Below are 26,416 nucleotides of genomic sequence, written 5' to 3'. Positions count from 1 at the left end.
TTTTTAGTGGAGCAGAAGACCATTGACTTTCATTAAAGTCTAAGGGAGAAAACACCACACCCTTAACATGCTGCATTTTTTGAAAAAGTGCCACTAAGTCTCAAAAACCTCAGAGAGGAGACAAAAATACCAACCCCCAAAAAAGCCATGTGTACGGCAGATTATAAACTTCTATTGACTTCCATATAACTTTTGCCCGCTGGTGTTTTTGCAAAACAAAAAAAATGCATGGAGTTTTTATTGGCCTTTTTTCCAGAACTAGAGGCAGTGTGAAGCCAGCCTGAGAGATCTACATAGGAGACTTTCTGGCCTTGAGACCTATACATGTCCTTTCCTAAGATATTTACCTGCTGTATCCCCATGTGTTGTGCTGCTGAGGGACGCAAAAGAAGTTTTAATGTAAATCTGTTTTTACAGCAACAGTCCGGGCAGCAACACTAGGCTTCCTGCCTACAGTGTTGCTTTTAAGTCTGGTATTAAACATTAAAATACACAAAGAGGAGGGGTTGGGGCACCTTTATATAGTGTTCAGTTGTTAATTAAAATTTCCACTTATCTTAGCTTGCAGGTTGGTGAATTAGTTTCATATGTTGTGCTGCTGGCAGGACTAAGGGAAAGCAGATTTAGATAAATGGTTGCTTTCTTCCAGAAAAAGCACCACTCCTGTCCTCAGTTTGGGTGTGGGTTTTGTAGCTCAGCTCTAATGAGTGAATGGAGCTGACTTGTAATACCACACACAACCTGAGAACAGGGGTTGTTCTGTTTTTTTTTCCCCAAGAAAGTAGCTGTGCTTATTCTAATCCTCGATAACCTCTATAAAATCTAAACTTCCTATCTAGTTACTAAATTAACTTTCTACCATTATTGTATAATCAAAGGTTATTGTTATTGTTCACAAGAATAAAGGGGAAACAAACAATAAAGAAATCCCCCCACCCCCTCTACAGTCAGTGAGTGTTATTCCTAGCAATATCCCACCTAATCATTTACTGGAATATTTATAAAAATAGTACAATGAGAATTTAGAAAACACTCTGCACTACAAAGAGAGGTTCTTGAACTTACAGGAAGACATTGAAGAGAGAAATTATTTAACATTATCCAAGGTCTGAAATGGATGGGAAATTACAAACTAGTTAGAGTCCTCTCCAGCATTAGGGTTACAGACCCAGACCTGGGAAGTTAATCCATGGTCCAAAAATGTCATCATTTTTTTTTAATGTTTTATATAAACAAATATTTAAAGGCGTGGATATTGATTTACCAAAACCTATATTAGGTCCACTGACAAAATATCAACTAATGAGGGTTCAACTCATATATACACTACCCAAGAAAAAAAAACCTTCAACCAATTAATTTGAAAAATTGCCATAACCAAATTTGTATACCAAAAAATAATAATTCTTTATGAATTCATAAATCCCAAAATAATCCCATTAAAAACAACAAGAACACAATGGACAATTAAAAACAACGGGTGCAGGGGATCATAACAACATACAATTCCAATTCTAATAAATTATGCAAAAACAGGGGGGAACAACAAATGATAAATACATAGGGTTCCAAAAGGTTCAATTCATATATCTTAAAGTGCAATATGCCTATTTGTAAATGAATGGTCCTGAGATTAGGCACTGAAAATCAGTCAAGTGGCTAAGTTGCCAAGAAAAAATCCTGTACTCAGACCAATTCACCTATAGGAAACACCATCCCCCATGACTGCATCCCCTGCACCTCACCCTCCAACACATTTCGTAAACCTTTATCAAGTGGTGAGATGTGTGGGCCTGGGCAGGTTTAAATACCTAGTGTTGCTTATCTTGACCAATAACATACCGTGATTTTAATTACCAGGCGCTCCGATGCCATGCCGCCCCCTTTACCGGAGACAATAGGTCTTCCCGGTGGATTTAGAATATCTTTGTGAATTTTGGGCAACAGATATAGGGTTGGAATTATTGGATGTTCAACCATCAACCCATCATGCACTTTTTTTTTATTATGCCCTCTCTTTGGCACATCCCAAGATGTCCAATAGTTGTTTTTTGAATGCGGTTAGGGGATTCTCCATTTCCCCCTTTGTCTGCAGATTTGTAAATTACATCCTCAAAGATATGATGGATGTAATTTACAAACCTGCAGACAAAGGGGGAAACATTGCGGTATGGCCTTGTGATATGTATGAGGCAGAAGCAATGAGACAGTTGAATGATCGCAACTGTTACAAGAAACTTACGGAGAATCCCCTAACCGCATTCAAAAAACAACTATGGGACATCTTGGGATGTGCCCTAAGAGAGGGCATAATCACAAAAAAATTGCATGATGGGTTGATGGTTGAACATCCAGTAATTCCAACCCTATATCTGTTGCCCAAAATTCACAAAGATATTCTAAATCCAGCGGGAAGACCTATTGTCTCCGGTAAAGGGGGACTTTGTGAACCAGTTTGCCGCTTCTTAGACTACTATTTGAAACCGTGTGTACAGGATTTACCATCTTATATTAGAGACTCAAATGAAGTATTGCAAAGACTTGATGTGGTATTGGAAAGGGATATGTACATGGTCTCATGTGATGTTGAGTCCTTGTACACCTGTATAAATTATCAGCACGGACTAATGGCATGTAGGTTCTTTCTGAGCAACAGTGGTCTCGATTCCAGACTAACAGATCTGTTACTGATTTTATTGGAGTTAATTCTTCATCATAATTTTTTCCTTTTCAGGGATAGATATTTTTTGCAAACGAGGGGCGTGGCCATGGGCGCGACATGCGCACCATCGTATGCTAATTTATTTTTGGGCCACTGGGAAAAGGAAAATGTATTCACCTATGACACGTCATCGTATGGCCAGGTAATTATGTGGATGCGCTTTATCGATGACATTTTGTTTTTGTGGCAGGGGACTAAACAGGGCCTGGAGAGGTTTATTGCAAACCTCAATGACAATAGTCTGAACATCAAGTTAACACATGTCATTAAACAGGATAACATTGACTTCCTGGACTTGCATATTTTTGCAGATAATGGGGGCCTACTTCACACAAAAATTAATTGAAAAAGTACAAGCAGCAATTCTCTTCTTCATGCAAATTCATCACATCCTAGACATGTTGTGAAAGCCATACCAACAGGCCAGTTTTTGCGGGCGCGCAGGATCTGTGACCTGGATGAGGAATTTGAAATAGAATCCAAGGAGATGGAGCGAAGATTCCAACAAAGAGGCTATAAATCCAGGGATATTGATGCTGGAATTGTGAGAGCCAGAGCAGCACATGGCCGCGAGCTGTTGGTGCCACACCAGAAACGGACGAATAATGAGCAGATTCGACTGATGACAAGATACCATACTAGGTGGGCAGAGATGACTTAGGTATTTAGGAGACATTGGCCTTTATTATCACAAGATCCTGATCTGAAAAAGATTTTGTCCCCCCAACCCATGATTACACCTAAACGGAGTCGGTCATTGCGGGATGAATTGGTGCAGAGCCATTATATACCTTCTAAATCAAATTTTATTTTTCAGACACGTGGCCCGAAATGGGGATCATTTCCATGTGGCAGATGCTCCATTTGTCCACACATTGTGAGAACGGATTGATTCTGTGACTCCACGAAGGGACGTGAATTTCGCATTGTACATCACATTGACTGTCGGACTACTGGCGTTATATACTACGCTACATGTCCCTGTAACCTGATTTATATTGGACTTACATCCAGAGATTTGAGAGTCAGAACACAGGAACATATACGGGATATTAAGGCAGCTATGAATATCCCCCTGGAGGACAATTACGTCATCCAACAATTAAAACCACTGGCTCGACATTTTCGGACTCAACATGGTGGAAAATGGAAAGAACTGAAAGTACGAGGAATTGATCATGTACGATTTGGATCTAAAGGGGGAGACATGGCCAAAATGCTGGCGTTACGTGAATGCAAATGGATCACCAAACTCAGAACAACCTCACCAGATGGTCTGAATGAACAATGGACATTTTCAAGTTTTTTGTGAAGCCAACACTTGTGAATTCAAGGTTATAATTAAAATAGATCTCAGGGTCATACGGAAGAGTACTGATTTTATGGGTTGGATTTTTAATTTATTTGTTGTGGCATTTAGGCTGGGTAGCTAGGATTCCTTATGGGATCATTTCCTATCATGTTTGACCTATGAGGTTACTATATGCAACTTAATATACTTTTCCATTAAGCATCTATTTATTTTTCAATAACGCGCACGGTTTTCAAAAAATATTTTCTGTTTTTTTTGGTTTGGTTCACTTGTTTATCTTCACCTACACACCACTTTGTGTCTTTATTCACACTCACATATCGCACTCATACACCAGCATATTGCTTCTTTAGGTCATGCCACGTTGATGGGCTTTTAGTGGCTCCATCATTTTGATTTATTTTATTTTTTCACACTTATTTTTCACTAATTGAGAACACTAATGTTTATCACAATTCATACTCTTTATTCCACATCATAAGTTTTTCACCTTCTCACACTCTTCACAGGATGTATCACATTGTATTTCATTTTACATATATTATTAATGATTTTTATTCTACACAATATGCACAGCACCTCTTCTGCTTTCATTCAGCATCTTTTATAAAAATATTATAATTTTTTTTCTTTTCATCTGCACACACTCATAAACATGGTCATCTTTTAATGCACATATGCACTTTATTTGGCTTATCATGGTGTACTTTGATTCTTATAGCAATTCCTATAGCTTATGTATATAGATATAACACATTGTTCATTACTAATTATTATATACAATAGTTGCAGGGCTATTTATTTACTTATTATTACTAGGTAACACAATTAAATCATGTTTGATGTGATAAGACTATTCCCTGGCCTTTTGTTTCAATATTTTGGGCTATATCTAGCGGTTGCCCTTATCCAAGTTGACCACCGGGATTGAGCGCTCCGGGGCGCATGCGCCCTCGCATCCGCGGTCGCCTCCAGTCTGACGTCCGTATCCCTGATGGTGCACCGGTGATGCGGACTGAGGACTGGCGCAATCCTGGATGTTGGGCGGCATGGCATCGGAGCGCCCGGTAATTAAAATCACGGTATGTTATTGGTCAAGATAAGCAACACTAGGTATTTAAACCTGCCCAGCCCCACACATCTCACCACTCCTTGAGAAAGGTTTACGAAACGCGTTGGAGGGTGAGGTGCAGGGGATGCAGTCATGGGGGATGGTGTTTCCTATAGGTGAATTGGTCTGAGTACAGGATTTTTTCTTGGCAACTTAGCCACTTGACTGATTTTCAGTGCCTAATCTCAGGACCATTAATTTACAAATAGGCATATTGTACTTTAAGATATATGAATTGAACCTTTTGGAACCCTATGTATTTATCATTTGTTGTTCCCCCCTGTTTTTGCATAATTTATTAGAATTGGAATTGTATGTTGTTATGATCCCCTGCACCCGTTGTTTTTAATTGTCCATTGTGTTCTTGTTGTTTTTAATGGGATTATTTTGGGATTTATGAATTAATAAAGAATTAATATTTTTTGGTATACAAATTTGGTTATGGCAATTTTTCAAATTAATTGGTTGAAGGGTTTTTTTCTTGGGTAGTGGATATTGATTTACTCTGTCTTTATATGTTACCCAAAATGTGGGTGTATTAGAGACTTTCCAAAGCAACGATTTTTTTCCAATGATATAGAAGCCTGATGGTGCATTTACACAAAACGATCATCGTTCGAATTTTCGCGATAATGATCGCATTTGAGCGATAATCGGCTCGTGTAAACACAGTGAACGATAAAGCGACAAGCGACAAATCGTTCATTTTGATCTTTCAGCATGTTCTCAAATCGTCGTTGGTCGTTCGCTAAAAATTCGCAGATCGCTTCGTGTAAACAGTCTTTCACAGATTCGCCCTATGTGTGAGATAGGCTTAAGCGATCTTAAAATGATCGCAATGATGATTTTTTAGACAATTTTTCATTTGTCTAAATGCTGATCGTAAAAAAAAAAAAAAATGTTGCTTCAAAATCGTTAAACACTCGATTGGGCAAATTATCGCTCCGTGTAAACATAGCATTAAAGTAGCTAATTTATCTCCACTACAAAAATACATATCCCAGTATGGAAATCAAAGAGATCCTATCAACATTAATTTAATATAAGCATTAAATAAAGGGGAAAACACAAATGTATAAAAAATATTTTATTTTCAATTAAAATATTAAAAGCAAAAAGGTGAATGAACTAAATATCGGAAAATATTGCACAATCATGAATATTTCATTAAAAGTTACAGCTTCAGGTTGTCATAAGTAACACACTGTTGCATACATTCACACAAAGAGACACACACACACACACACACACACACACACACTGGACAATCTGTCTATGAAAATAACAATAGTAATGTAAACACTACTTATACCATACAAAACAAAACTATAGGAGTAATACAAGTCCATACAGATCTATGCCTATAAAAATGATGTAGAACAGGTGAACAGGATAACTCCAATAGATTGTTAACTTTTTATCAACTTATGGTGCAAAACACCATGGATTGTGCTTTTGAGCTTAGTTGTGCATTTGCTCAGGTTGTATACTATTCTGAATATAGTTTACATATAATTTCCATCCTCTGTGTGCTTTACTCAGAATTTATAATTTTTACCTTCTTACGGATTTTTTTTTTACTTTTATTTAACCCCTTGGAAGCGTAGTCAGGAATCCATTTTTTTATCATAATTAGAGATGAGCAAATAAGTGAATAAAAAAGTGAAGCATTTCGTCATCTCGGAATTCTGTTCATCATCTCCCAGTTTCTCAGGACTGGATACAGCTTTTCCCAGCACCTGGAGCGGCAGTCAGTTAAAGGGCAGACGGCTGATGAGCGTATTTATGAGATAACAAAATGCTTCACTTTATTATTATTATTATTATTATTATTATTATTATTATTATAGTAAATTCGCTCATTACTTGTCCTGATCTTCAAAGTGAAGTATTAAAAAAACTAATGTATTGAGAAGTTATTTATAGAAAACTATTTTTTTTTTACATGAAAAATTTATTCTGCTTGTCAGTATGACTACAATACCAAATTAGTATACTTTAAGTTATCTTTTAATTTTTTTAAAGAATATAAAAAATCTCTTTTTTTCAGTGTGTGGGCTTGTTTTTTGGGGTGGTGAACTATAGTTGTTATTGGTTTGGGGACTATGTGGCTTTTTTTTCATGAAGCAAGGTAACCAATGCAATTCTGGATGAATTACATGTCGGGATACAGTGCTACCAATTCTAATTTTATTCATTGCTTCAATTTTTCTCATGGTAAATGGGGATGTTTTAAACTGCATTTGTTTTTATATTTTTAATGTTTTAAAACTTTTATTTTCCTTTTTTTTCTTTTCATAGTCTCACCTCAGAACTTGAACATTATTGCAGCACAAAGTGATTTTACCAGTGTCCTAAAAGACCCTGCATATGGCAGAATGTAATAGGAGCACTGTCATGGCAGATCTGGTGGGCTACACTAGGCCCCTGCTGCCATGACAAACCCTCTATCTATAATCTAACGATTATCGGCCACTACACACTACAGCTGATAAACGCTTGGTGTAATAGCTATTGTCAAAATGTTGAAAAATTTGAAAACAATAACAATGGTCTGCTGGCCATCACCCGTGTAACAGGAGTGGCAGCAGCAGACCGCCACTATGTCCTATGAGCTCTAGGGACGATCTAAAAATTGTGCATGGAGCCTCTCCCGCACCTCCCACCTGCTCACTGTCGGCACGTGTAATAGAGCCAGCAGCGAGCAGGGAGCAAGAAGCAAGCATGCACTGATTTGACTGGTCGGTGCTCGCTTGCTCCTGACCATTTGCCCGTGTAATAGGGGCTTTACTTATAAAGTGCACATTGCATGATAGAAACAACTGTATCATGCACCATATGTATTGCTGTACTCTACATTATGAAAACCAACATACAGTATACAGTATTGGTCCACTGGATTACAAATTTTTACTGTCTCCATCTACCTGAGACATATTATAGTAGAAACCTCTGTTTCTTCTTAACCGCAGTGAAGTCACAGATGATCCTGGCTGAAAGACAAGATCAAAATGTGTTCTGTGTGTTCTATAGTGACCAAAGTTGTAATTGTAATGCAGGAGGTGCATTGGTAACATGGACACTAAACTGTGCTCATATTACAGCCCAGGGCTGTTTCCATAAGATGTATGAACACAGCCCAGCACAGCTTTGTAGAAGATATACTATATATTTTGCTTTACTACAGGTTATGCCCAGGAAAAACTGCAAACAAAAATGGTCAAGATGGGTGACAAACCCCCCCCCCCCCCCAAAAAAAAAAAAAAAAACAGGTTCTCACCCACCCGTTTTTCATGCACCTCAATGTTTCCTGGTCTTAACACAAAGAAGTGCTCATTTAGCCAATCAGTGGTCACATGGTGACACGGCTCCGCTGCTGGTTGGCTGAGAGGGCACTTCCTGAGCATTTTTAGAACAACAGTGGTGAAGAACGGGGGCAGTTGAGTATATCATTTTTATTGTTTTTTTCCCCCATCCTGGCCACATTCTTTTGTAAAGGTTTTTCTATACAACCTCTAATGTGTATGCCATAAATACTATCAGCACTTGGTTCTGAACACGAAGAACAACATTTTGGTCCAACTAAGACATTAATGTCATGAATGTTGTTTGGACACATACGCAATCTATAAAGGTTTTTCATTTCTTTTATCATTGGAATATCTGGAATGAAACTTTCCTGAGGAGAAACCTTTATATAGGAGATACTTCATATAGACCTATGACTAGGAAAATACTGTATATTAGAAATAATTAAAAACCACTATAAAATGCTGGTATAGGCGCATCCCCATAGTACAATACTTAATACAACACTTCACAAACATAAAATTGCAGGAGTCTGTCAAACGGCTGACGCTACTTTATAAGAGTAACTCTTCGGAGGTGGTTCCAGCTTTTTTGCTGTTTTACAGTCCTTCCAAATGGGTAGTGCCACAACTAACATGCCCAGCGCTCCCAGGATGACACATGCTCCACAGAAATAGAAGGCTATATCATAAGACTGGGTCCAGTCAAAGAACCAACCTAAAAAATAAAATGTGGGTTAATAATATCAATGTGAATCATGATCGCTATTCTAAATAGTAGCATGTAGGGTCTTAGAGTATTATGTATAAGCTGTATGTATTAGGCCCAGGCATGTAATGTGCCACTTTTGGGCCCAGCAGTTACCATGTTGCATGTATAAAACAGATGTCTTATAATCTGGTATTGGGGCATTTAGGGATCCTCAGGCAACAAGGCCGAGATGTAACCACTACCTCTATATTATTTAAACTAAGAAATTGCATCATTAGAACCACTACATCAAGTGCACAATGTCATGAGACGCTGCAGTTTCCAAAAGCAAAGTCAACTAAACCATGTTTGTTAATGGTAACTGTGCCACTTTTTATACAAACTCAACTTTGTAGAAGTTTGAAATGTATTAAAATGATAAAAGGACATCTACTATTGTAAATGCACCAGAACTATGGTGTTAGACACCTTTCCCCATGTCCAACAAAAGGGGAATAACCTCATCAAAAGGGGACATGGCTTGAGTGATTGACTCTATGGCTTAAAGCGTAACTGTCATGTTTTTTTTATTATTGCAGAAATCAGTAGTATAAGCGATTTTAAGAAACTCTGTAATAGGTTTTATCAGCCAAAAAAGCCTCCTTCTGTACTCAAGAAGCAATCTCCCAGCCTCCCCCCTGACTTCTTATCTGTGCATTATCAGGCAAACACGTCTTCATTACAGAGAAGCCAGTGAAGACGGGCTCTGCTCTCTCCATTGTAAGCCTATGAAGGGGGGAGGGGCTGAGGGAGATGAGGGAGCAGGAAGAGGTGACATGAAGGTCAGCTGTTTGTAGACTCTCTGGGCACCTAAACCGCAGGATTCCGGGGTCAGAAAGGTCAGTGCTTATCTATGAACTTACTGAGAGAAGATTGCAGGGTGTGCTTTGCAGGACTGCTCCGTGCTCAGTCACTCCTAACAGCCCCTCCCCTCACCATAGCCACATAATGGAGACAGAAATCCTGCTTCTTCTGAAGGGAGGGGGGGGGGGAGGCTGGGAGATTGATTTTTCAGTCCATAAGGAAACTCTTTTGGTTTATAAAACCTATTACAGAGTTTCTTAAAATCGCTTGAACTGTTGATATTTAATGTTTTAAAAAAAATGACCCTGAAATGACAGTTACGCTTTAAATTGCAACTCCAAAAAAACTTCTATTAAAAAAATCAATCATTCAAGTACTTATCAGCTGCTTTATAACCTGCAGGAAGTGGTGTATTCTGTCCAGTCTGACACAGTGCTCTCTGCTGCCACCTCTGTCCATGGCAGAAACTGTCTAGAGCAGGGGAGTTTTTCTATACGAATTTGCTACTGAATCTTGGCAGTACCTGTCACAGACAGAGGTGACAGCAGAGAGCACTGTGTCAGAATGGAAAGAATACAATACTTCCTGCAGGACATACAGCAGCTGATAGGTACTGTAAAGCTTTAGTTTTTTTAATAGTAATTTACAAATTTGTATAACTTTCTGGAACCAATTGATTTTGAAAACATTCCCCCCCCCCCCCTCTGGAGCACCCCTTTAAGCTAAAACATCTTGTGACAAAAATGTGGCAAATTCAAATGTCATTCAAAAAATAAAAAAGAATATTCATTTTATTCACATGAATATATTTGTGGATGTATATTCTACCTTCTAGTAAAGCTTTGTTTTATGACGGGTTATTTCAACATTTACTTTGTACATTCATTGTGTACAATACAAAATATGACTGCAAAAGTCACTGCGTGATGAAAAATCTGTTCACCTGCCACAGGGCTGACGGCCAGCAGGATTCAGGAAGTGCTGTGTACTAGGAAGTACACAAAGTCCTCACTAAGTTAATACACTGCTAAACAATGCATACACTTAGCTGGCACTGATACAGTATATAACCTTCACTTACAATACACCCTTTAATTCCTTAGTGATACCAAAGTTCCTAAGCCAGGTGAATAAGCAGATCAGGTGATAAGTGACCTATTGGACTATATTGTGAAAATGCATTCCATTGGTATATACAAACATATGTATATCAATCTAGTATCTTACCCACAATAGGCGGTCCTAGGCAGTTTCCAACACCAGCAAAGAACATTAGTATTCCATAGGCATGAGTGAGCTTATCCAATCCAACCGTGTTTGTCGTTACATAAGGAAATATTGACCAGTTCCCAGTAAAAAATCCTATTGTTCCAGCAATAATAGCTAAGGTGGCATAAGTCTTGGCAAAAGGAACAGCGACTACAGCTAAGCCTGTAGCTAGTAAAGTGAATACATACAGATACAATGTATTAATCCACTTAAAATCGGCAAGTATCCCTAACACAAGCTTCCCAACAGCCATCATGACGCCAAGAACGAATACTAGGGGCACTACCATGTCATTTTTAGCAATATTGGCATTTTTGGCTACATCTTCCATAAGAAGGCTGGGGGGAAATCCTCCAATGTCAAATAACAAAATGTTGATGAAAAGTGCAGCAAATACTTTGTTTTTAAAGAGGTTTATAGTGTCTTCCCAGTAGTCTAGGTAGGTATGGCACTTGTTTTTAACCAGCTGTTTGCAGTTTGGTTTCGCCTTGTCTTTGCTTTTACACTTGTCCTTCATTGTGTCGCATTGAACCATAATTCCATTATTGATCTGGACGGGGTTTTCCTGAGTGCAGCAGTTCCCATTGGCTTCATTGGGTTTTTCCTTCTTAAGCATCCCAATGTTTTCTTCTTTTGTCTGGTCTTTTTCATGGTATATGAGGTAGGCATCGGGGACATTCTCTAAACAAGGCTTTTCCTCTGCTGCCTTGGGTAACTGTGGTAGGGGCCTCATTACGATGCCACATGCCAATATATTTAATGCTAATGCCCCTATAATAAGCAAGCAGCCATCTATTCCATAGAGTGAAATCAGCTCATTCTGTAGACTTGCATATATAAAGGTGCCAACGCTGGATCCTAAAAAGGATAGACACATGTAAAAAGATCAAAGCTAAATATGTGTTATTAAAAAATATTTAACTTATTCATACATTTGTGCTCTGCTATAGCTGATTGGATATGCTGAGCAACCAATGCTTTTATAAATGCAAGCTTGTTAGGAATGACTGATATTGCTATAAAATATTCCCCGTAGACCTGCAACTGATGACTACTACAGAGCTGATGTGACATGATATATATTATACAGTATGCAGCCTTGAGCCAAATATGGAAGACTGTCTGATTCCCTAATAACTGCAACCAACATATTACTGCCATATCCGGCCAAGATAATACCGACACAGTCTTCATAAGACCACTATAAAATGATCAGATGATATACAGTATTAAAATAGTACCGGCTTAAAGGAATATTCTGGGTAACTTGTATGTATAATTCTGCTCAGGTAAGAGGTAAAAAAAAAAAACTATACCTACCTTCCTTACTCCCTCAGTGCTGTTCCCACAGAGCTCAATTCCACTGCGTACCACTTCTGGGGTCAGGGTCAACTAAAGATATTGCCTGCTTAAATATTCCTTTAAATAGCCAATTTACATAATTAGGCTAGCTGATAATGCCTTACACTGCTAAGTTATATGAAGAAGTTTTAGTTCCCAGAGTCCCAATTCTTGGCCAGTTTGACACCTCCTAAAATTGGCTGTGGCATAATGTAAATTGTCCTGTCCACTGGTGAAGTCAGGGAGAGCACATCTATACACTGTGATACAAAATCCAATTTTTAGAATTTTGGAAAAAGAATAGAAATATTTTTAAACAAGGACACATTAGATCTACCTGTTGAGACGATCCCAAGAGCAAGTCCTCTCCGTTTTTCAAAATACTGGCAAGTAATGGTCACAGTGGCCGTGTACAGTAAGCCACATCCAAAACCTAATGTCAAGAAGTAAAATATTAGTGTATAAGGTCACTTGATTGTAGAGATTATGGCATATTATACACATAGGATAGCCAAGCAATTGTTCAATAAACTGTTATCGTGTATGACAGCTTTTTAAAGGGTTATTCTACTTAAACATATGATTCGATATGTTGCTGTCCACGGTGAGACTAACAATTCATTCTATTCCATTTTTTTGTCTCCTTCTCCTAGTTCTGAGCTGCTGTTTCTGCTGAAGACACAAAAACTATGTGTGAGCTTTTTTCTCCCCTCCACCCCCTCCCTTTCCAGACGGTTGATGTCCCTGCAGGCTGTATCTGCAACTTTGTAGCTTCTTTATACAAAGTTACAGATAGAGACTTGTTAACATTAACCGTCTCAGAAGCAAGAGGAAAGGAAGGGGAGACAGAGAGAACAGCTCACACACAGATTTTTGTGTCTTCAGCAGAAAGCAGCAGCTCAAAACTAGGAGAAAGGGACTGAAAAGATATCAAGTATGGAATGAATTGTTAGTCTCACCCTGGCCAGCAAAATATAAAAAGTTATGTTTGAGCGGAATACCCCTTTAAGCTTGTGGGGTTTTAGTCCCCAATGGGGGAGGGAGTCTATGGGACATACTGAATGAGGTGATGAAACCAGTTATAGTACTAGAACATAAACCTGATAGGGAAGGTTATGTGTTTAGGCTAGTATAGACCTTTTCCAGCTATCTGGCTACCACTTCGTCATTTGTCCTACCCTGTTGGGGACCAGTACCCAACCAAGGTCTGACTAGGTATGGTATATACACAAAGGTGTGTCTTTCTTAGTGTTTCTACATCTGTGGCATTTTGTACAGCCCTGTGTGCAGATTGTGTATCAGAAGAGAAGCAGTCTCTATACATATTACTTTGGATGGATTAAGGCTTTGTATGCTGACTAGCACTCTGGGATTAGTATCTGGGTGGTGTCTGTCTGAATTATTAGCTCTATAAACATCCCCATTCAGACTGAATAGCAGTGTTTGTTATTTCACTACAAGGAGGAAGGCAAATGCAAGGCATCGCTGGCACTGCTTGTCTGCCAGGAAGACAAAGCATTGAATGGGTACAAATCCAATGATAGATTTGCCATTCAAATCTGTTATTTCTCTAGACAAATAGGTAAACATTTAATAGCATGTCAGACTATTATTACCATGATAAACATACAGTATGTACTTACCAACCATAAAGCCATAGGAGAAATAAAGGAAGTAGACATTGGGAGCAAAGCTGCTTAAAATTAGCCCCCCAGCTACCAAGAAGCTGCTGAAGATGGTGACCGGGCGAGCACCAAACGAAGAGACACTCACACTGCACAAAGGACCTAGAAAGAAGAGGGAACATATGTAACTTACATATAGTTCTGAAAAGGAAGAAAACGTCAAGCCTATCCTTATTACTGCTACCCTATCTGTTCACCTATTACATTTCTCCTCTCCTAAGCCTTAAATCCCTTCCTAGCTTTCTGTCTTAACTCTTGGTGCCTATCTGTAAACTCCTGGCCAACCAAGGTTTCCCACATTTTGTACCACACAGGCTAATCTCAGACAGCTTTATACCTGGATCACCCAGACTATGGATGGTTGTAAAATCGAACCCTTCAGGACCAAAAGGGTAATGTGTCTCCTTGAGGAGAGCAACCTAAAGACATGTTGAGAATTAAAGGACATTCATGGGAATTCTGGGGAAAAATAGATTATGCAAAGCAGCTCTCAGATGCCACCTTGTAGTTGTAGCTTTACCTAAGGTCTGTATTGCACGGCCAATGAGCAGTGTAAGCGAGCACTGATCTGCTAGATTGGCGATCGCTTACTGATCCTATTCGATGGCTTGACAATCATGATCAAGGGCTGCACAGACATCGTTATCACATAGAAAATTTAAAAAAGGTTATACTTACCCATACTCCCCCAGTGTCCTGATGCCTTTTCCTTGCGTTTCCTGCTCCTGGCAGCCACCTCTGACACATCTATCCCCGTCTCTTCAGTGACAGGCCGCTCAACCAATCACTGACCGAGACGAGACAGCCCCACATCCACTGATTGGCTGAGTGGCCTGTCAGTATAGGTATGGGGACAGAAGTGTCAGAGGCAGCTGAGGGGAGCAAGGAATGTGCATGAAAAGGCTGCAAGACACCAGGGGAGTCTGAACATGTAAGTATAAACTTCATTATATTCCTTAAGGGCCTTATACATGGGCTGCTTATTGTGCAATAAATCATTAAATAGTTTGGATTAAAGGAATAACCTCAAAATCATTGTTAATTGTTCTCAAGTAAACATTTTGTTGTCTTTATTACACAGGGCAATATCTGCCCAAATGGGCCTGATTGGGCAGATAATTGCCCCGTGTAATAGGGCCCTTAAAGTCATTGTTTGGTTCCTCTAGGATGGGTTCACATGTACCGTGTCTGCAGCAGATTTCATGCTGCGAGTTCACAGTTAAATCTGCTGTGGATATGATCCCTGTCATTTTCAATGAGAGTAAATACTCGCAGCGGGATTGTCATCCCGCTGCAAGTATGTAAATGCCGGCCCCTTTAACCCGCCTGGAGCATACATTACCTGCTCCACTATCCTGCTGCATATCCCCATCGGTCCTGCTCAGCCAATCAGTGACTGCGATCGAGCCGTGCACTGATTGGCTGAGCGGGCCGCCAGGAGCCTCAGATGCAGCCGGAGCGCGGAGCAGGTAAATGTATGCTCTGGGCGGTGGCGGGTTAAAGGGGCCGGCATTTACAATGGGATGACAACATGGCCGAAGATTTAATTAACCAACCAGATGACAGACCTCTCTGCAGTCAACTAGCACTTTGCTCTGAACTGCAGGTGCAACAACCCTGAAACAGCTGTCTACAGATGGGTAACTTCCCCTTCTGGGAGGTTTCTGACTTGGCTTTATAAATCCCCCATCATGGTCTAAGGCTTCCTATATAGGCCACACACTGACTTAAACAGAATGCTACCTTCAAAAAATGGTATCAGAGAGCTGCCGTGTATAAAATACTTTGATGGGTCTTATTTTTTTCCTTTATTTGCTATTAATACTTTTGTCAGTCCATACTAAATCTGCAAGATAGTGACCGGTCTCTAAGATACTTGAGGTGTTTTAATACTTTATGGATTTCCCAGGGGGCTGTTTCCTGTTGTTAATGTTTGTCAGCAGAACTCATGTTTCCAAGAAGTAAAAAAACACTGTGATAACGTATCACTCTGCACTTCTGTAAAATAAAAGTGTTAGTCTAACAGCACATAATGATAGTAAAAGCAATTTGTGCAACCTTTAGCATACAGAGACCAGATGGCTTCAGGTTAATAGGTATTCTGCTTGTTGACTCTTCACTCAAGGAGACTGAGGAAGACTTGATTAGGTGTTCCAGGAAAACATTGTGTCGATATACTATGCATGATAGCATATCCAGTTATGTATCATCATGTACAAATCCCACAGAAACAATAAGGGTAAATACAAAAGGAACCGGTCATGTCAAGCATGCGGTCGAATCTGCCAGCAATTTGTTTTAGAGCTGAATATGTTGAGTAGAATGACAAAAAGTTTTATGAAAAAAGATTCAGTAGAACCTGTCATTAATTTATTTTAATTCTTGCTCGCTCTTAAATTTGAGTCAAGTGGGCGGTCCTACTCCGTGACTGACAGATGTCTCTATATGCACACTTATACAGGGAAAGCTGTCAATAACTAAGTAGGACCGGCCACTGGACTCAAAAGGCAAAATAGTAAGTAATTAAAACAAATTTCTCATAGGCTCCAATAAACTATATATCAAGTTGCTCTGCTCCTCCTGCTCTGTTACATGATACAGATCAGACACCATATTCAATGTGACAGGTCCCCTTTAGGTTTTTATACTTGTTTGTGTTCAATTCCTGGTCGCCCCACAATCCTTATCCCAATGGGTGGGGTTAGTTTTCGTAGGCACCCTAGAAAATCTGTCCTCTTGTGAACTTTCAAAATATGTTATTTCCATGTGTTGTTAATAATATGAGTAATCAGATAGCATGTGGGGATTTAATATAAAGATTTCCATAAGCTTAACACAATGTTTTCCGTAATTCCGCTTTATTAAGGCACTCAGGGCTGAGTCAAGTATAACTCTTATTTCCTACTGGTGAATACAATGGTGTGCTTGTACAGAGATACAAACAATTTCTACAGAAAAATGAATTCATTGTCTGCTGGACTGATGCACTATTATTTATCAATGCTCAAAAACAGTGAACTTCAGTCCTATTATTGGAGGGATTGGGTGACTACCTGATGGGTATGGGATCCTTTGCTATTGTATGAAATAAGCCCATGCCAGAGGGGTCTAGCAGTGGTTTACCCACCCACCATTAAAAGAAGTATGCACACCTAAACAAGCGTGCACATGAATGACATTTATTATAAAGGATTTATACTGTTGAAAAGGAAAAATGTATGTTAAACACATGGCAAACACATACTGCTGTATGCCAAACAGAAAAAAAACAAGTATTGAAATGGAAAAAGGAAAACATGCATAAAAGTAGACCCCAATTGGTCACAATGTACGCCTTTCATTTAGTCATTTGGTTAACTGGAAATAAACTTTGAATCCACTTTAATTCCTCAAATAACCCATATTAATCTTGGCAAGAATTTCTATGGAGTAAACATCAGTGGAAAAGCTTAACTAGTGCTGTGAGCTATGACTGTGGCTATTGTGGGTACTGTCTGGATTGCTGACCTTAAGTTAACAGGCCATGAATGTGACTCTATAGTGAACCCTCGCTCCTGTCACCAGACATTTGTCATTAACAGGTTTGCTGACAAGGATTTAGCTATGGATGTGTTTTTTCTAATTTAAACACGGACTTGGACTAAAAGTTTTTCTTTTGTAAGGTTCCCTTTATTCCAGGCCTATATGACACTGTGTGACTGGCTCCTGTGCTTTGTAGTCTTATATGTATTCAGCTTTGTGGTGTCCGATTTATTTTGACCTCTGCCTGTACACATCTAGTAGGGAGGGACAGAGAAAAACTTCAGGCAATGCTAAAATTAACTTTCCTCCATAAAGGAGAACATATCTCTAGGAACTGGAGATTCCCATCACTGACTATTGAAGTGCTGGGGTAGCCAGACACTCGCTGCGGCTTTTTTCTGACTGAACAAAAGGGTTGGCTGTGATTTTCCATCACACCTGACCCCTATCATCACTGACATCATCTGTCGATGGTGGCCAGGGCCGATTCTAGCCTTTCTGCTGCCTGAGGCAAAAATTAAAATGGCGCCCCCCCCCCCCAATAATTAGTGATAAACTGCACACATACATATATATACTAGCAGCAATTATACCACACATATAGGTATATATTAGCTATAAATATACCATACACATAAAAATATACCAGTAGTCACTGTATGACACATAAACATATATGCCGGCAGTGTATGTACTGCATAGTAGGTACCAGCAGTGCGTATACTGCATGCAAACACATGTACCAGCTGTGTGACCAGTTACCATCATTCCCTCTGTCTCTGTGCCTTAGGCCATGTGCACACTATGTATAACACCAGCCATTCTGTGACCCAGCTGGACCACAAAGCGGCTGGTGTTACTGAAGATCATCAAGTCACTGCAGTGGATGATGTTCATTCCTTCTGAATTTGGGTGCGGGCCCACCCATGTGCGCCCACATCTGAATTCACCGCTGCACACAATGGAGTGTACGGCCGGAGCCACACACTCCATTGTGTGAACTAACAGGTTTTCTGCGGCCGTTATTCAATGAATGAGATGGAAAGATGATGATGATCTATAAAGCATGGGATCCGCATAATCGCTGTACCCTCACCATGCTTTATAAGTCACCTCCCTTGATCAAATGCAGTAATCCTCCAGAGTGCCCTGTAGAGGATTACTGCATTTGATCAGGGGAGGTGACCTATAAAGCATGGTGCCCCCTGTAATGGTGGACATCACCTAATACCCCCAAACAGCATCTTTGTTGGTGATACTGACCTCCTAATAGAAGATACCCATACCCCTCCCTCAGCAAAGAGCCACTTTACCAGTCAGTCACCCATACCTTCTGTTTCTGATCTGTCTCCTGGCTACACAGGTCCTGGGAGGCTGTGGAGAGTCAGGACCTCAGAAGACAGAGCTCATGGTGCAGAGGAGGGGGGGGGGGGGGACAACACACAGAGAGGAGGGGGGACAGACAGCACACAGAGGGGAGGGGGGCACAGGACAGACAGCACACAGAGAGGAGGGGGGCACAGGACAGGCAGCACACAGAGGGGAGGGGGGCACAGGATAGGCAGCACACAGCTCTGCAGGGTCAGTTTCCTGGTCTTCTCACTGTTTTGACCTCTGCAGGCTACCGTGCTGAGTCCCCCCTCCTCCTGCTTCCAGTCCCGACGCTCAGGCAGCACACAGTGGAGGAAGCACGGGGATCACATCCTCCACTGTTTGCTTTGGAGATAAGGCAGCCGGGACCCAGATAAGGCAACAGGAGGGGGTCCTGTAACACTGCTGGGCGGCTGCTGTCATTTAGTTAAGTCAGAAATGACTTAACTACAATGACAGGGCAGGATTGTGCCGCCCCCCTCAGGGACTTCGGAAGCTGCCGCCTGAGGCGGCATCCTCACTCTGCCTCATGGTAGGAGCGGGCCTGATGGTGGCCCCATACACCTTAAGTTGACTGCCAAATCCTGCACAACCGGTGGGTTCGGCTGATCAAAGTCTAAAGTGTATTGGGACCTGCATTAGAGGCTCCACTGGGTGCTTCCAATATAGGTTTTGCAATAATAATCATCATAAAATAGTGCAGATATCAGCCATACTGTGTCCAATAAAATACCAGACACCATACCCACTCCATAAAAGTCAATGTGGTCCATTGGGTGCCATTGGTGACCAACGTGAAACCGATCCTCCAGTGGCAATGTTCTGCTTTAATGATGGATCAGAACATGGAAAAGGATCTGGTGTGAACCCAGCCTATTGTGTATGCGCACCTTTATAGGCCACTTTAGAGGCAGTTTTCCTATAATACCTTAGAATATGAGCATGCAGTGCAAGCTTAATGAAAGGCTCTGTTCATAATGAATTGGAGATTATCATTTTACGTGAGCATGATGGATATGATAGATCCCTCAGGATCACTTATAATGTAGATGTGAAAAGAACTAAGGAAGTTGATGATGTATACTTACTTGCAAGTAATCCTACCCCAGCTGCCAGAGACCCGACCCATGCAGTCTTTCCTTTTCCTTCATCAAAGACTTCTAACCATTCTACATATAGGACTCCAACGGAAAGTGGAGAACCATAGCACAAGAACTGAATAAAGAAGGAGGCCACGACAATAATCCAGCCCCATCCTCCATCGGGTGGCTTCTGGTGCGTCATATCGTAGTAACTTTGTGCAGCTCTGTGGAGAGATAAATACATTTTTAAAAGTTTTTGTGGCGATGGGTCCACTTCTTCGGACATGTAAACAGATAGTCACATGTTTCCTGATAACTAGAGGTAAAAGGCTTTATATGTTTACATGGGAATTTTTGAATCAGTCTTAAATAATTGGATTGACAATGTGCCAGTATTTTAGTCCTGATCTACATTACTAATCCCATTTTTCTAGAAATACATTTAGGTCAAGAAGGTCTAATATCATAGGGCTATGAAATTACATTAGCACCTGACAGTGTCTCCAGTAGTCAGGTATTAGATGACATCTGCCTGGTTCCACCAACCATTAGCATCCTGAACACAGGAATCTCTTTTTTTCACACATATTTCCTGTTTAATCGACTGTTTTACCACAAGGGTACAACCTTTAAAGGGGAAGGAAACAGAATCTCCAAGCAAGCATTAAAACACCCCAGAAACATCGCTCAATATTGCATTTCTCAAAGTTGTTTTGGAGGCTGTTATTCCAGGTGGTTTACTACATTTGGTTTTGAACATAAGTGCATTCACATACAGATTTATTTGTATAGCGCCAACAGATTCCGCAGTGGGTAAACCTCAGAAAGCAGGGAAACGCATTAAAACGAAGTGACATGTCAATGGGTGCTTCAGGGCCTGCATCCCCACACCCAGGGGGCTCACTTTGTGCTCAACATGGGTATAACTTTTCCTATGTGAACATCTTAGGGGGACATTTATTATCACTGCACCCTTAGCGTATGCCAGGGAGAAGGCGGCGATTTGCCCCTTCTCCCTGGAGTACACCAGCCAAATCCCCTGCTCGCCTGATGAGTGGGCAGGGGGGCGTAGCAAGGCGAAGTGAGGCGAAGAATGGCATAAATTGCGATGTGAATCTACACTTGCTGGGCGCAGAGCCGAACGGGTTTACTAAGAGGCATGCACCTTTTAGTAAATCTGACCGGAAAAAAGGGGTGGGCCCTAATTTAAAGCCGGCGTACTGGTACTTCATAAATGTCCCCCCTTAGAGTTGTAATATTTAGTAAAACTCAACATACCAGGGCTGTTACTTACAGATTAGGATCTGGAAATCTGCAGCAGTGCCATCGTATCAAGGATATTCATCTATTTCTGTCAAGAAAAAGCAGATAGTAAAGAAACATGATTTCATATAAAACATCATCCCCCACATATCCCGTAACATGTTCCCAGATTTTGGTCCACACTCCAAAAATAGTAAGTAAACTGCATCCTATGTCTGTGATAGGGAATTTAGATTGTGAGCCCCTTTGAGAACCAGGCGAACATGAATGATTACAATCTCTATGGAGTGCTGTATGTGACTGTTATATAAGCAACAGAACATAAAGAAACCGGTTGTTGCAACAATTTTCCTCTGCATTGATTTGTCTATAGCCAATCAAGCCGGTAAAAGCTTTGGGCAATATGTCAAAAATCTTTTAAAGTGACAGTTCCTATTAAACCCTAATACTCCCAGGGGTCCAAGAAGTTGAGCTATGGGGAAATGTGGTTGCATGTTTGTATAAATATTGTGTAGATGAAACTGCTTTTTGCAAATTGTCACCAATGTGTTTACATGTATCAGGGTAAGGAACATATGATGCGCTGACCACAAAAGATTATTTGTGCAGTATAAAGATTCTGACTAAGACTTCCTGAAATCAGCTGTTGATGTGTTCAGGTTACCAGAGCCTGAGCTGAACTTCTGCTCTTGCTCTACTTGGCAGCTCCAGATGAAACTCAATAACAACTTGTCAAGTCTGTTTGTAGGGTCTACTAGTAATACTAAAGCCCAGCTGTCAATGCTAAAACGTGCCAAAATGGGATGTAGCCCTTAGAAATTCCTTGTTTACATGATACAAAACTTATGAGCAGGACTTAGGAACATATTGTAACTTTTTTTTTTTTTTTGCTGGTGCCCAGCATATATAATGTGTTGATTTAAAATTTGTGAAAAAAAAATTGTACTGTGCTGAAATTTCATAAGCAGAAATATGCAGGTAATAAATTGCAAGAAAACTACTACACAGATAAAAAAAATCATAGCTCCTTTACATCTACCCATCAAGCAGAAAAGACAAGCGGAATAATCCAAAAACATAAATTCTCTGCCTATCACTACACGAGAAAACCTACCAGTATATTCTTACAAAAACAATGAAACTTAATGAAGAATTCCCCCTGTAATCATCTCCAGCAATAAGTAATACATTTCTATTAACCCCCAACAGAGGGCTATTAACATCTGTACATATATTAAACTCAATTATAGAACAGTTAGCAGATAAGCTCCCCCTAGTGGTGGCTAATGGCAGTTAGAATTTTATGATTTATCACTATGATTATGCAGGGGATTTGGAGTTTTATATCAGAGAAACAATGTTGTGCCCACTCTAAAGTTGGGTTACAAAGTGTATTAATTTAAGACCTTAACATGACAAGGAGTTAAAAGTTTATAATGATTATGTTAGTGAATAGTGTAATCATGGGCTTTTATTGAAATGCTACATTAATAAGTGGGACTGCTGTAAAAATGCACATGAAGGGCCACCACCTTGCAACTATGACAGCACAAATACATCTAATGGCCAATACAGTTTAAGAGTAGCTTGTATGGCATAGTCATCCAAAATGTAAAGCCTGCAGCTTGATAGTGGTAGATTGCAGGCAGCGAGAACTGAATCATTTAACTATATGGCTGCCAGATGGGAAACGGGTTTTAATGTTCTGTAATAGACCCTTAATAATTTAGATTTTAAAAAAGGAATCTAATTCAAATGCACTCTATTCATTTACACCTCCACCCTTTCTAGGCTTAGGAGTCCAGTGGGCGGTCATATTCATTGTGTAAGTAGGTCCACCCACTGGACTCCTAAGCCTTAAATAAGCAGGGATATAAATCAATATATTACTACTAGTCACATTAAACTCCTGATTTAAACTATTCCTGATTTGTCAATATAATCTGTCACCAGACAATAGGGATCTTTCAGTAAATCTGTTACAGACAGGACAAGGTTGGAGAAGTAGCAGTTGCCAAGGCCTCGCTGCCACATACATCAGTGTTACCATTCACACATCACATTGAGATCTATGAGAGTCTGGTTATGCCTGTGTTTTAGGAACAGGCAGAGCATGAGTTAGATGTGGCACTGATGCAATCTTCCCTGCAGTTACATTTCTCTGTATTTATAGCTGAGTGAGGTATGAGATGACTGGCTGTTTACTATGTGTCATTCTCTACATTGAAACTGAGAGAGCAGGACAAAGAACACAAAAGGAAACACAGGATTATAAACTGGAAGGTTTCTGTCACATTCTGAATATATATGTATAAATAAATAAATATATATATACATATATATATATATATATATATATATATATATATATATATATATATATATGTCAACAATGGCCCAATTTCTCCCTTAGATGTGAATCCCACCAATTCTACAGATTTAACCATAGTTTAGCAGTCTAAGGGTACAAACACACACACCGTATACGCAGCGTATTTTCTGCTGCAATACGCAGCAGATACGCAGCAGATTAGATCTAAATAACTGAACACAGCATCAAATCTGCACCATCAAATCTGCTGCGTATACGGTATGTGTGTTTGTACCCTTAAGAGAACTGTTTGTTTTGTACTGCATGTGACCAACAAGACATATATCTCGTGCAGTCTCTTTCTGCCACAGGGATTCTTGAAAAAGAGCATGATGGTGCCAGACTGTGGTACACAATCCCTGTGTAGGGTATCATGTGGCACAATTTTGTGCACTTCCTACTTTTTACCAGAATACCCTGCAGGAGGGAAGTGTTTTTAGTAAAAAAAAAAAAACTGAGCTCAAGAACAAGAGGACATAGTGAGAGATTATCTGGGGGAAAGATCAGAAGCAATGTAAAAAAATATTATTTTACTGAAAGAGTAAAAGATATTGGAACAAACTTCCAGCAGATGTGGTTGGTAAATCTACTATAACAGAATCTGAACATGCCTTGGATAAACATATATCTATCCTAAGATAATAAGAAGGTAAATACTAAAAGGGCAGACTAGATGGACCCAGTGGTCTTCTTCTGTCGACAATCTTCTTAGTTTCTATGTTTCTACTGTTTAAACCCGCACTGGCTTATTGTGAAGGGGCGTACAGATTCCACTGTTTGGATGCACAATAACAGTAAGGCAGGAATGCATACGGCATCCCTGGCTTACTGTTTTGTGGAACACAGACTACTAGTGCCTCATGGTGCCTTTACTAACAACTGTCAAAGACAGGTGTCTGTGCTTTTTCCAAACTGCTCTACATTCAAAGATAAACATAATGTGCGCAAGCTACATCTGTACCCATGTATCTATCACATGACCGGGACTTTGTTTTATCCCATGAAAAAAAATAGTGATTGGCTGGAAGCTGACATTTTGAAAACAGTGTGGAACTGATACAGTTACTATATTGAAAAAAAAAATATTTCTTTTTTTTTATTAAACAACGAATAACCTGAGCAAGATGACAAAAAGTTTTGTGTGTAAAAGACTCAGTATGACATTTTGCTAGAGTAAAGTACCTTAAGTTGCACAATACCCTTTAAGGGTCATACATGTAAGAAGCATATAGTAATATTGAATTGTAAGGTTATTGATCACAAGTCGTTAATCAAGATGTACATTAAAAATATTGGTTATTCACATGGGCAGACATGTGTGCAAATGTTTCATTTACCATGCAGTTAGCGTTGCTAAATGACTTTAACACGGCATAGGCGCAATGGTGCTGTAATGGTTTTTTTTATTATCTATTTGAGGTTTTTAGAAAATTCTTCTTCCTTAAAAATTGCTTATCAATGCATTTTCATGATGTTGAGTATAGGAAAAGGCGTTTCCTAATCTTGCATACAAATCACATGTAAAATAGCATGCAATGGTAGTGAGCAGAGTAAGGGAGGAAGCCTAAGGAATCCCATATAAGCACCGCGAGAACACACAAGCTCTACGAAGATGCTGATGTGCTTAGAAACTCAGGACCCCTGTACTGTCTATTGAGCCACCTGCCATGTTAACGTCACAATAATCATGAGGACTACACGTAATATACAGTTAGTTATTAATAAAAAAAAATGACAGCGGGCTTACTGTAAAAAAAAAAACCCTAGAATTTTTATGGTTACATAAACTCCCCTAAAATAACCTTCAATATGATTCAGAAGATGAGGGTAAGAGAATCGTTATCATTTCCCTATAGCAGGATGAGCTGCATCATGGTTCTGTCTGCGTCTTAGAAATTGGAGAAGGAAATGTCAAGTTAAAATTATTATAATCAACCCAGAGCAAACTGGAAATAACCAGAAGCAAGTACCTAGAGCACAGTAAGCCGAGAGAATTGCAGCATGTGTTGATCATGCAGCGTTACCTGTATACTGAAGACCTCATTGCAGCTTCAGTACCAGGCTGGAGCTCCCAAGTTCATAGAGGACTGTGCTGAAAGTGAGAAGGAATATTTTTGTTTGTGTCTCCATTATATTGGTGCTATCCTCCTCCTCCTCTTTCTTCTTCTCCACCCAGCTTCACCTCCTTTCCCTGCCTGACATTAGTCCAGTCTGAACCGGTTCCCATAACTGCAGAGTGTGGAAGATAATGAAATAGGAAAGGGAGGAGGGGGGGAGCTGCAGAATGTGAGGACAACCCGGGAGCCTGCACAGCTGCTGGCACACACATCACTGGTTGCTACCTTGTCGCGAGACGGACAAGGTACAAGGAGCAAGCAGTCATAAGGTTCACCTCTTTCCTGCCTCTCATGTCATTTCCCAGACTGAATTCACATTATCACTAGATGTAATCAATAACACGCCTGGATTTACATGCACGTGCCTACGGCTAAATGTCATTCTGT

General features: G+C 39.9%; 1 protein-coding gene across 3 annotated transcripts; it reads right to left on the bottom strand.

Moving 5' to 3' along the window:
- Positions 1 to 8,539: 8,539 nt before the first annotated feature.
- Positions 8,540 to 26,155, bottom strand: SLC16A9 (solute carrier family 16 member 9). 3 transcript variants are annotated; one of them, XM_069980302.1, is made up of 7 exons: positions 25,883 to 26,155; positions 21,573 to 21,629; positions 20,285 to 20,502; positions 14,262 to 14,405; positions 12,956 to 13,051; positions 11,236 to 12,135; positions 8,540 to 9,171 (listed from the first exon to the last, which is right to left on the bottom strand). In XM_069980302.1, the coding sequence occupies exons 3-7, from the start codon at positions 20,478 to 20,480 to the stop codon at positions 8,990 to 8,992; spliced, it is 1,518 nt and encodes a 505-aa protein (XP_069836403.1). In that variant the 5' UTR covers positions 20,481 to 20,502; positions 21,573 to 21,629; positions 25,883 to 26,155; the 3' UTR covers positions 8,540 to 8,989. The 3 variants fall into 3 exon arrangements, with proteins under 3 accessions (XP_069836403.1, XP_069836404.1, XP_069836401.1); XM_069980303.1 differs by having other exon boundaries at positions 21,557 to 21,629; positions 25,937 to 26,155; XM_069980300.1 differs by having other exon boundaries at positions 25,937 to 26,155.
- Between the last annotated feature and the right edge of the window lie 261 nt (positions 26,156 to 26,416).

This window comes from Dendropsophus ebraccatus, chromosome 8, assembly GCF_027789765.1.
Source record: "Dendropsophus ebraccatus isolate aDenEbr1 chromosome 8, aDenEbr1.pat, whole genome shotgun sequence".
Lineage (NCBI taxonomy): Eukaryota > Metazoa > Chordata > Amphibia > Anura > Hylidae > Dendropsophus > Dendropsophus ebraccatus.
This window is presented reverse-complemented; position numbering and strand designations above follow the sequence as displayed.

Excerpts from the sequence above, each read along its gene's own strand:
- SLC16A9 (XM_069980302.1), bottom strand. The coding sequence starts at position 20,480 with ATGACGCACCAGAAGCCACCCGATGGAGGATGGGGCTGGATTATTGTC. Across the intron at positions 14,406-20,284 it reads TGGGGTAGGATTACTTGCAA|GTCCTTTGTGCAGTGTGAGT; the intron begins GTAAGTATACAT and ends TCTTCTTTCTAG. Across the intron at positions 9,172-11,235 it reads CCTAGGACCGCCTATTGTGG|GTTGGTTCTTTGACTGGACC; the intron begins GTAAGATACTAG and ends TTTATTTTTTAG.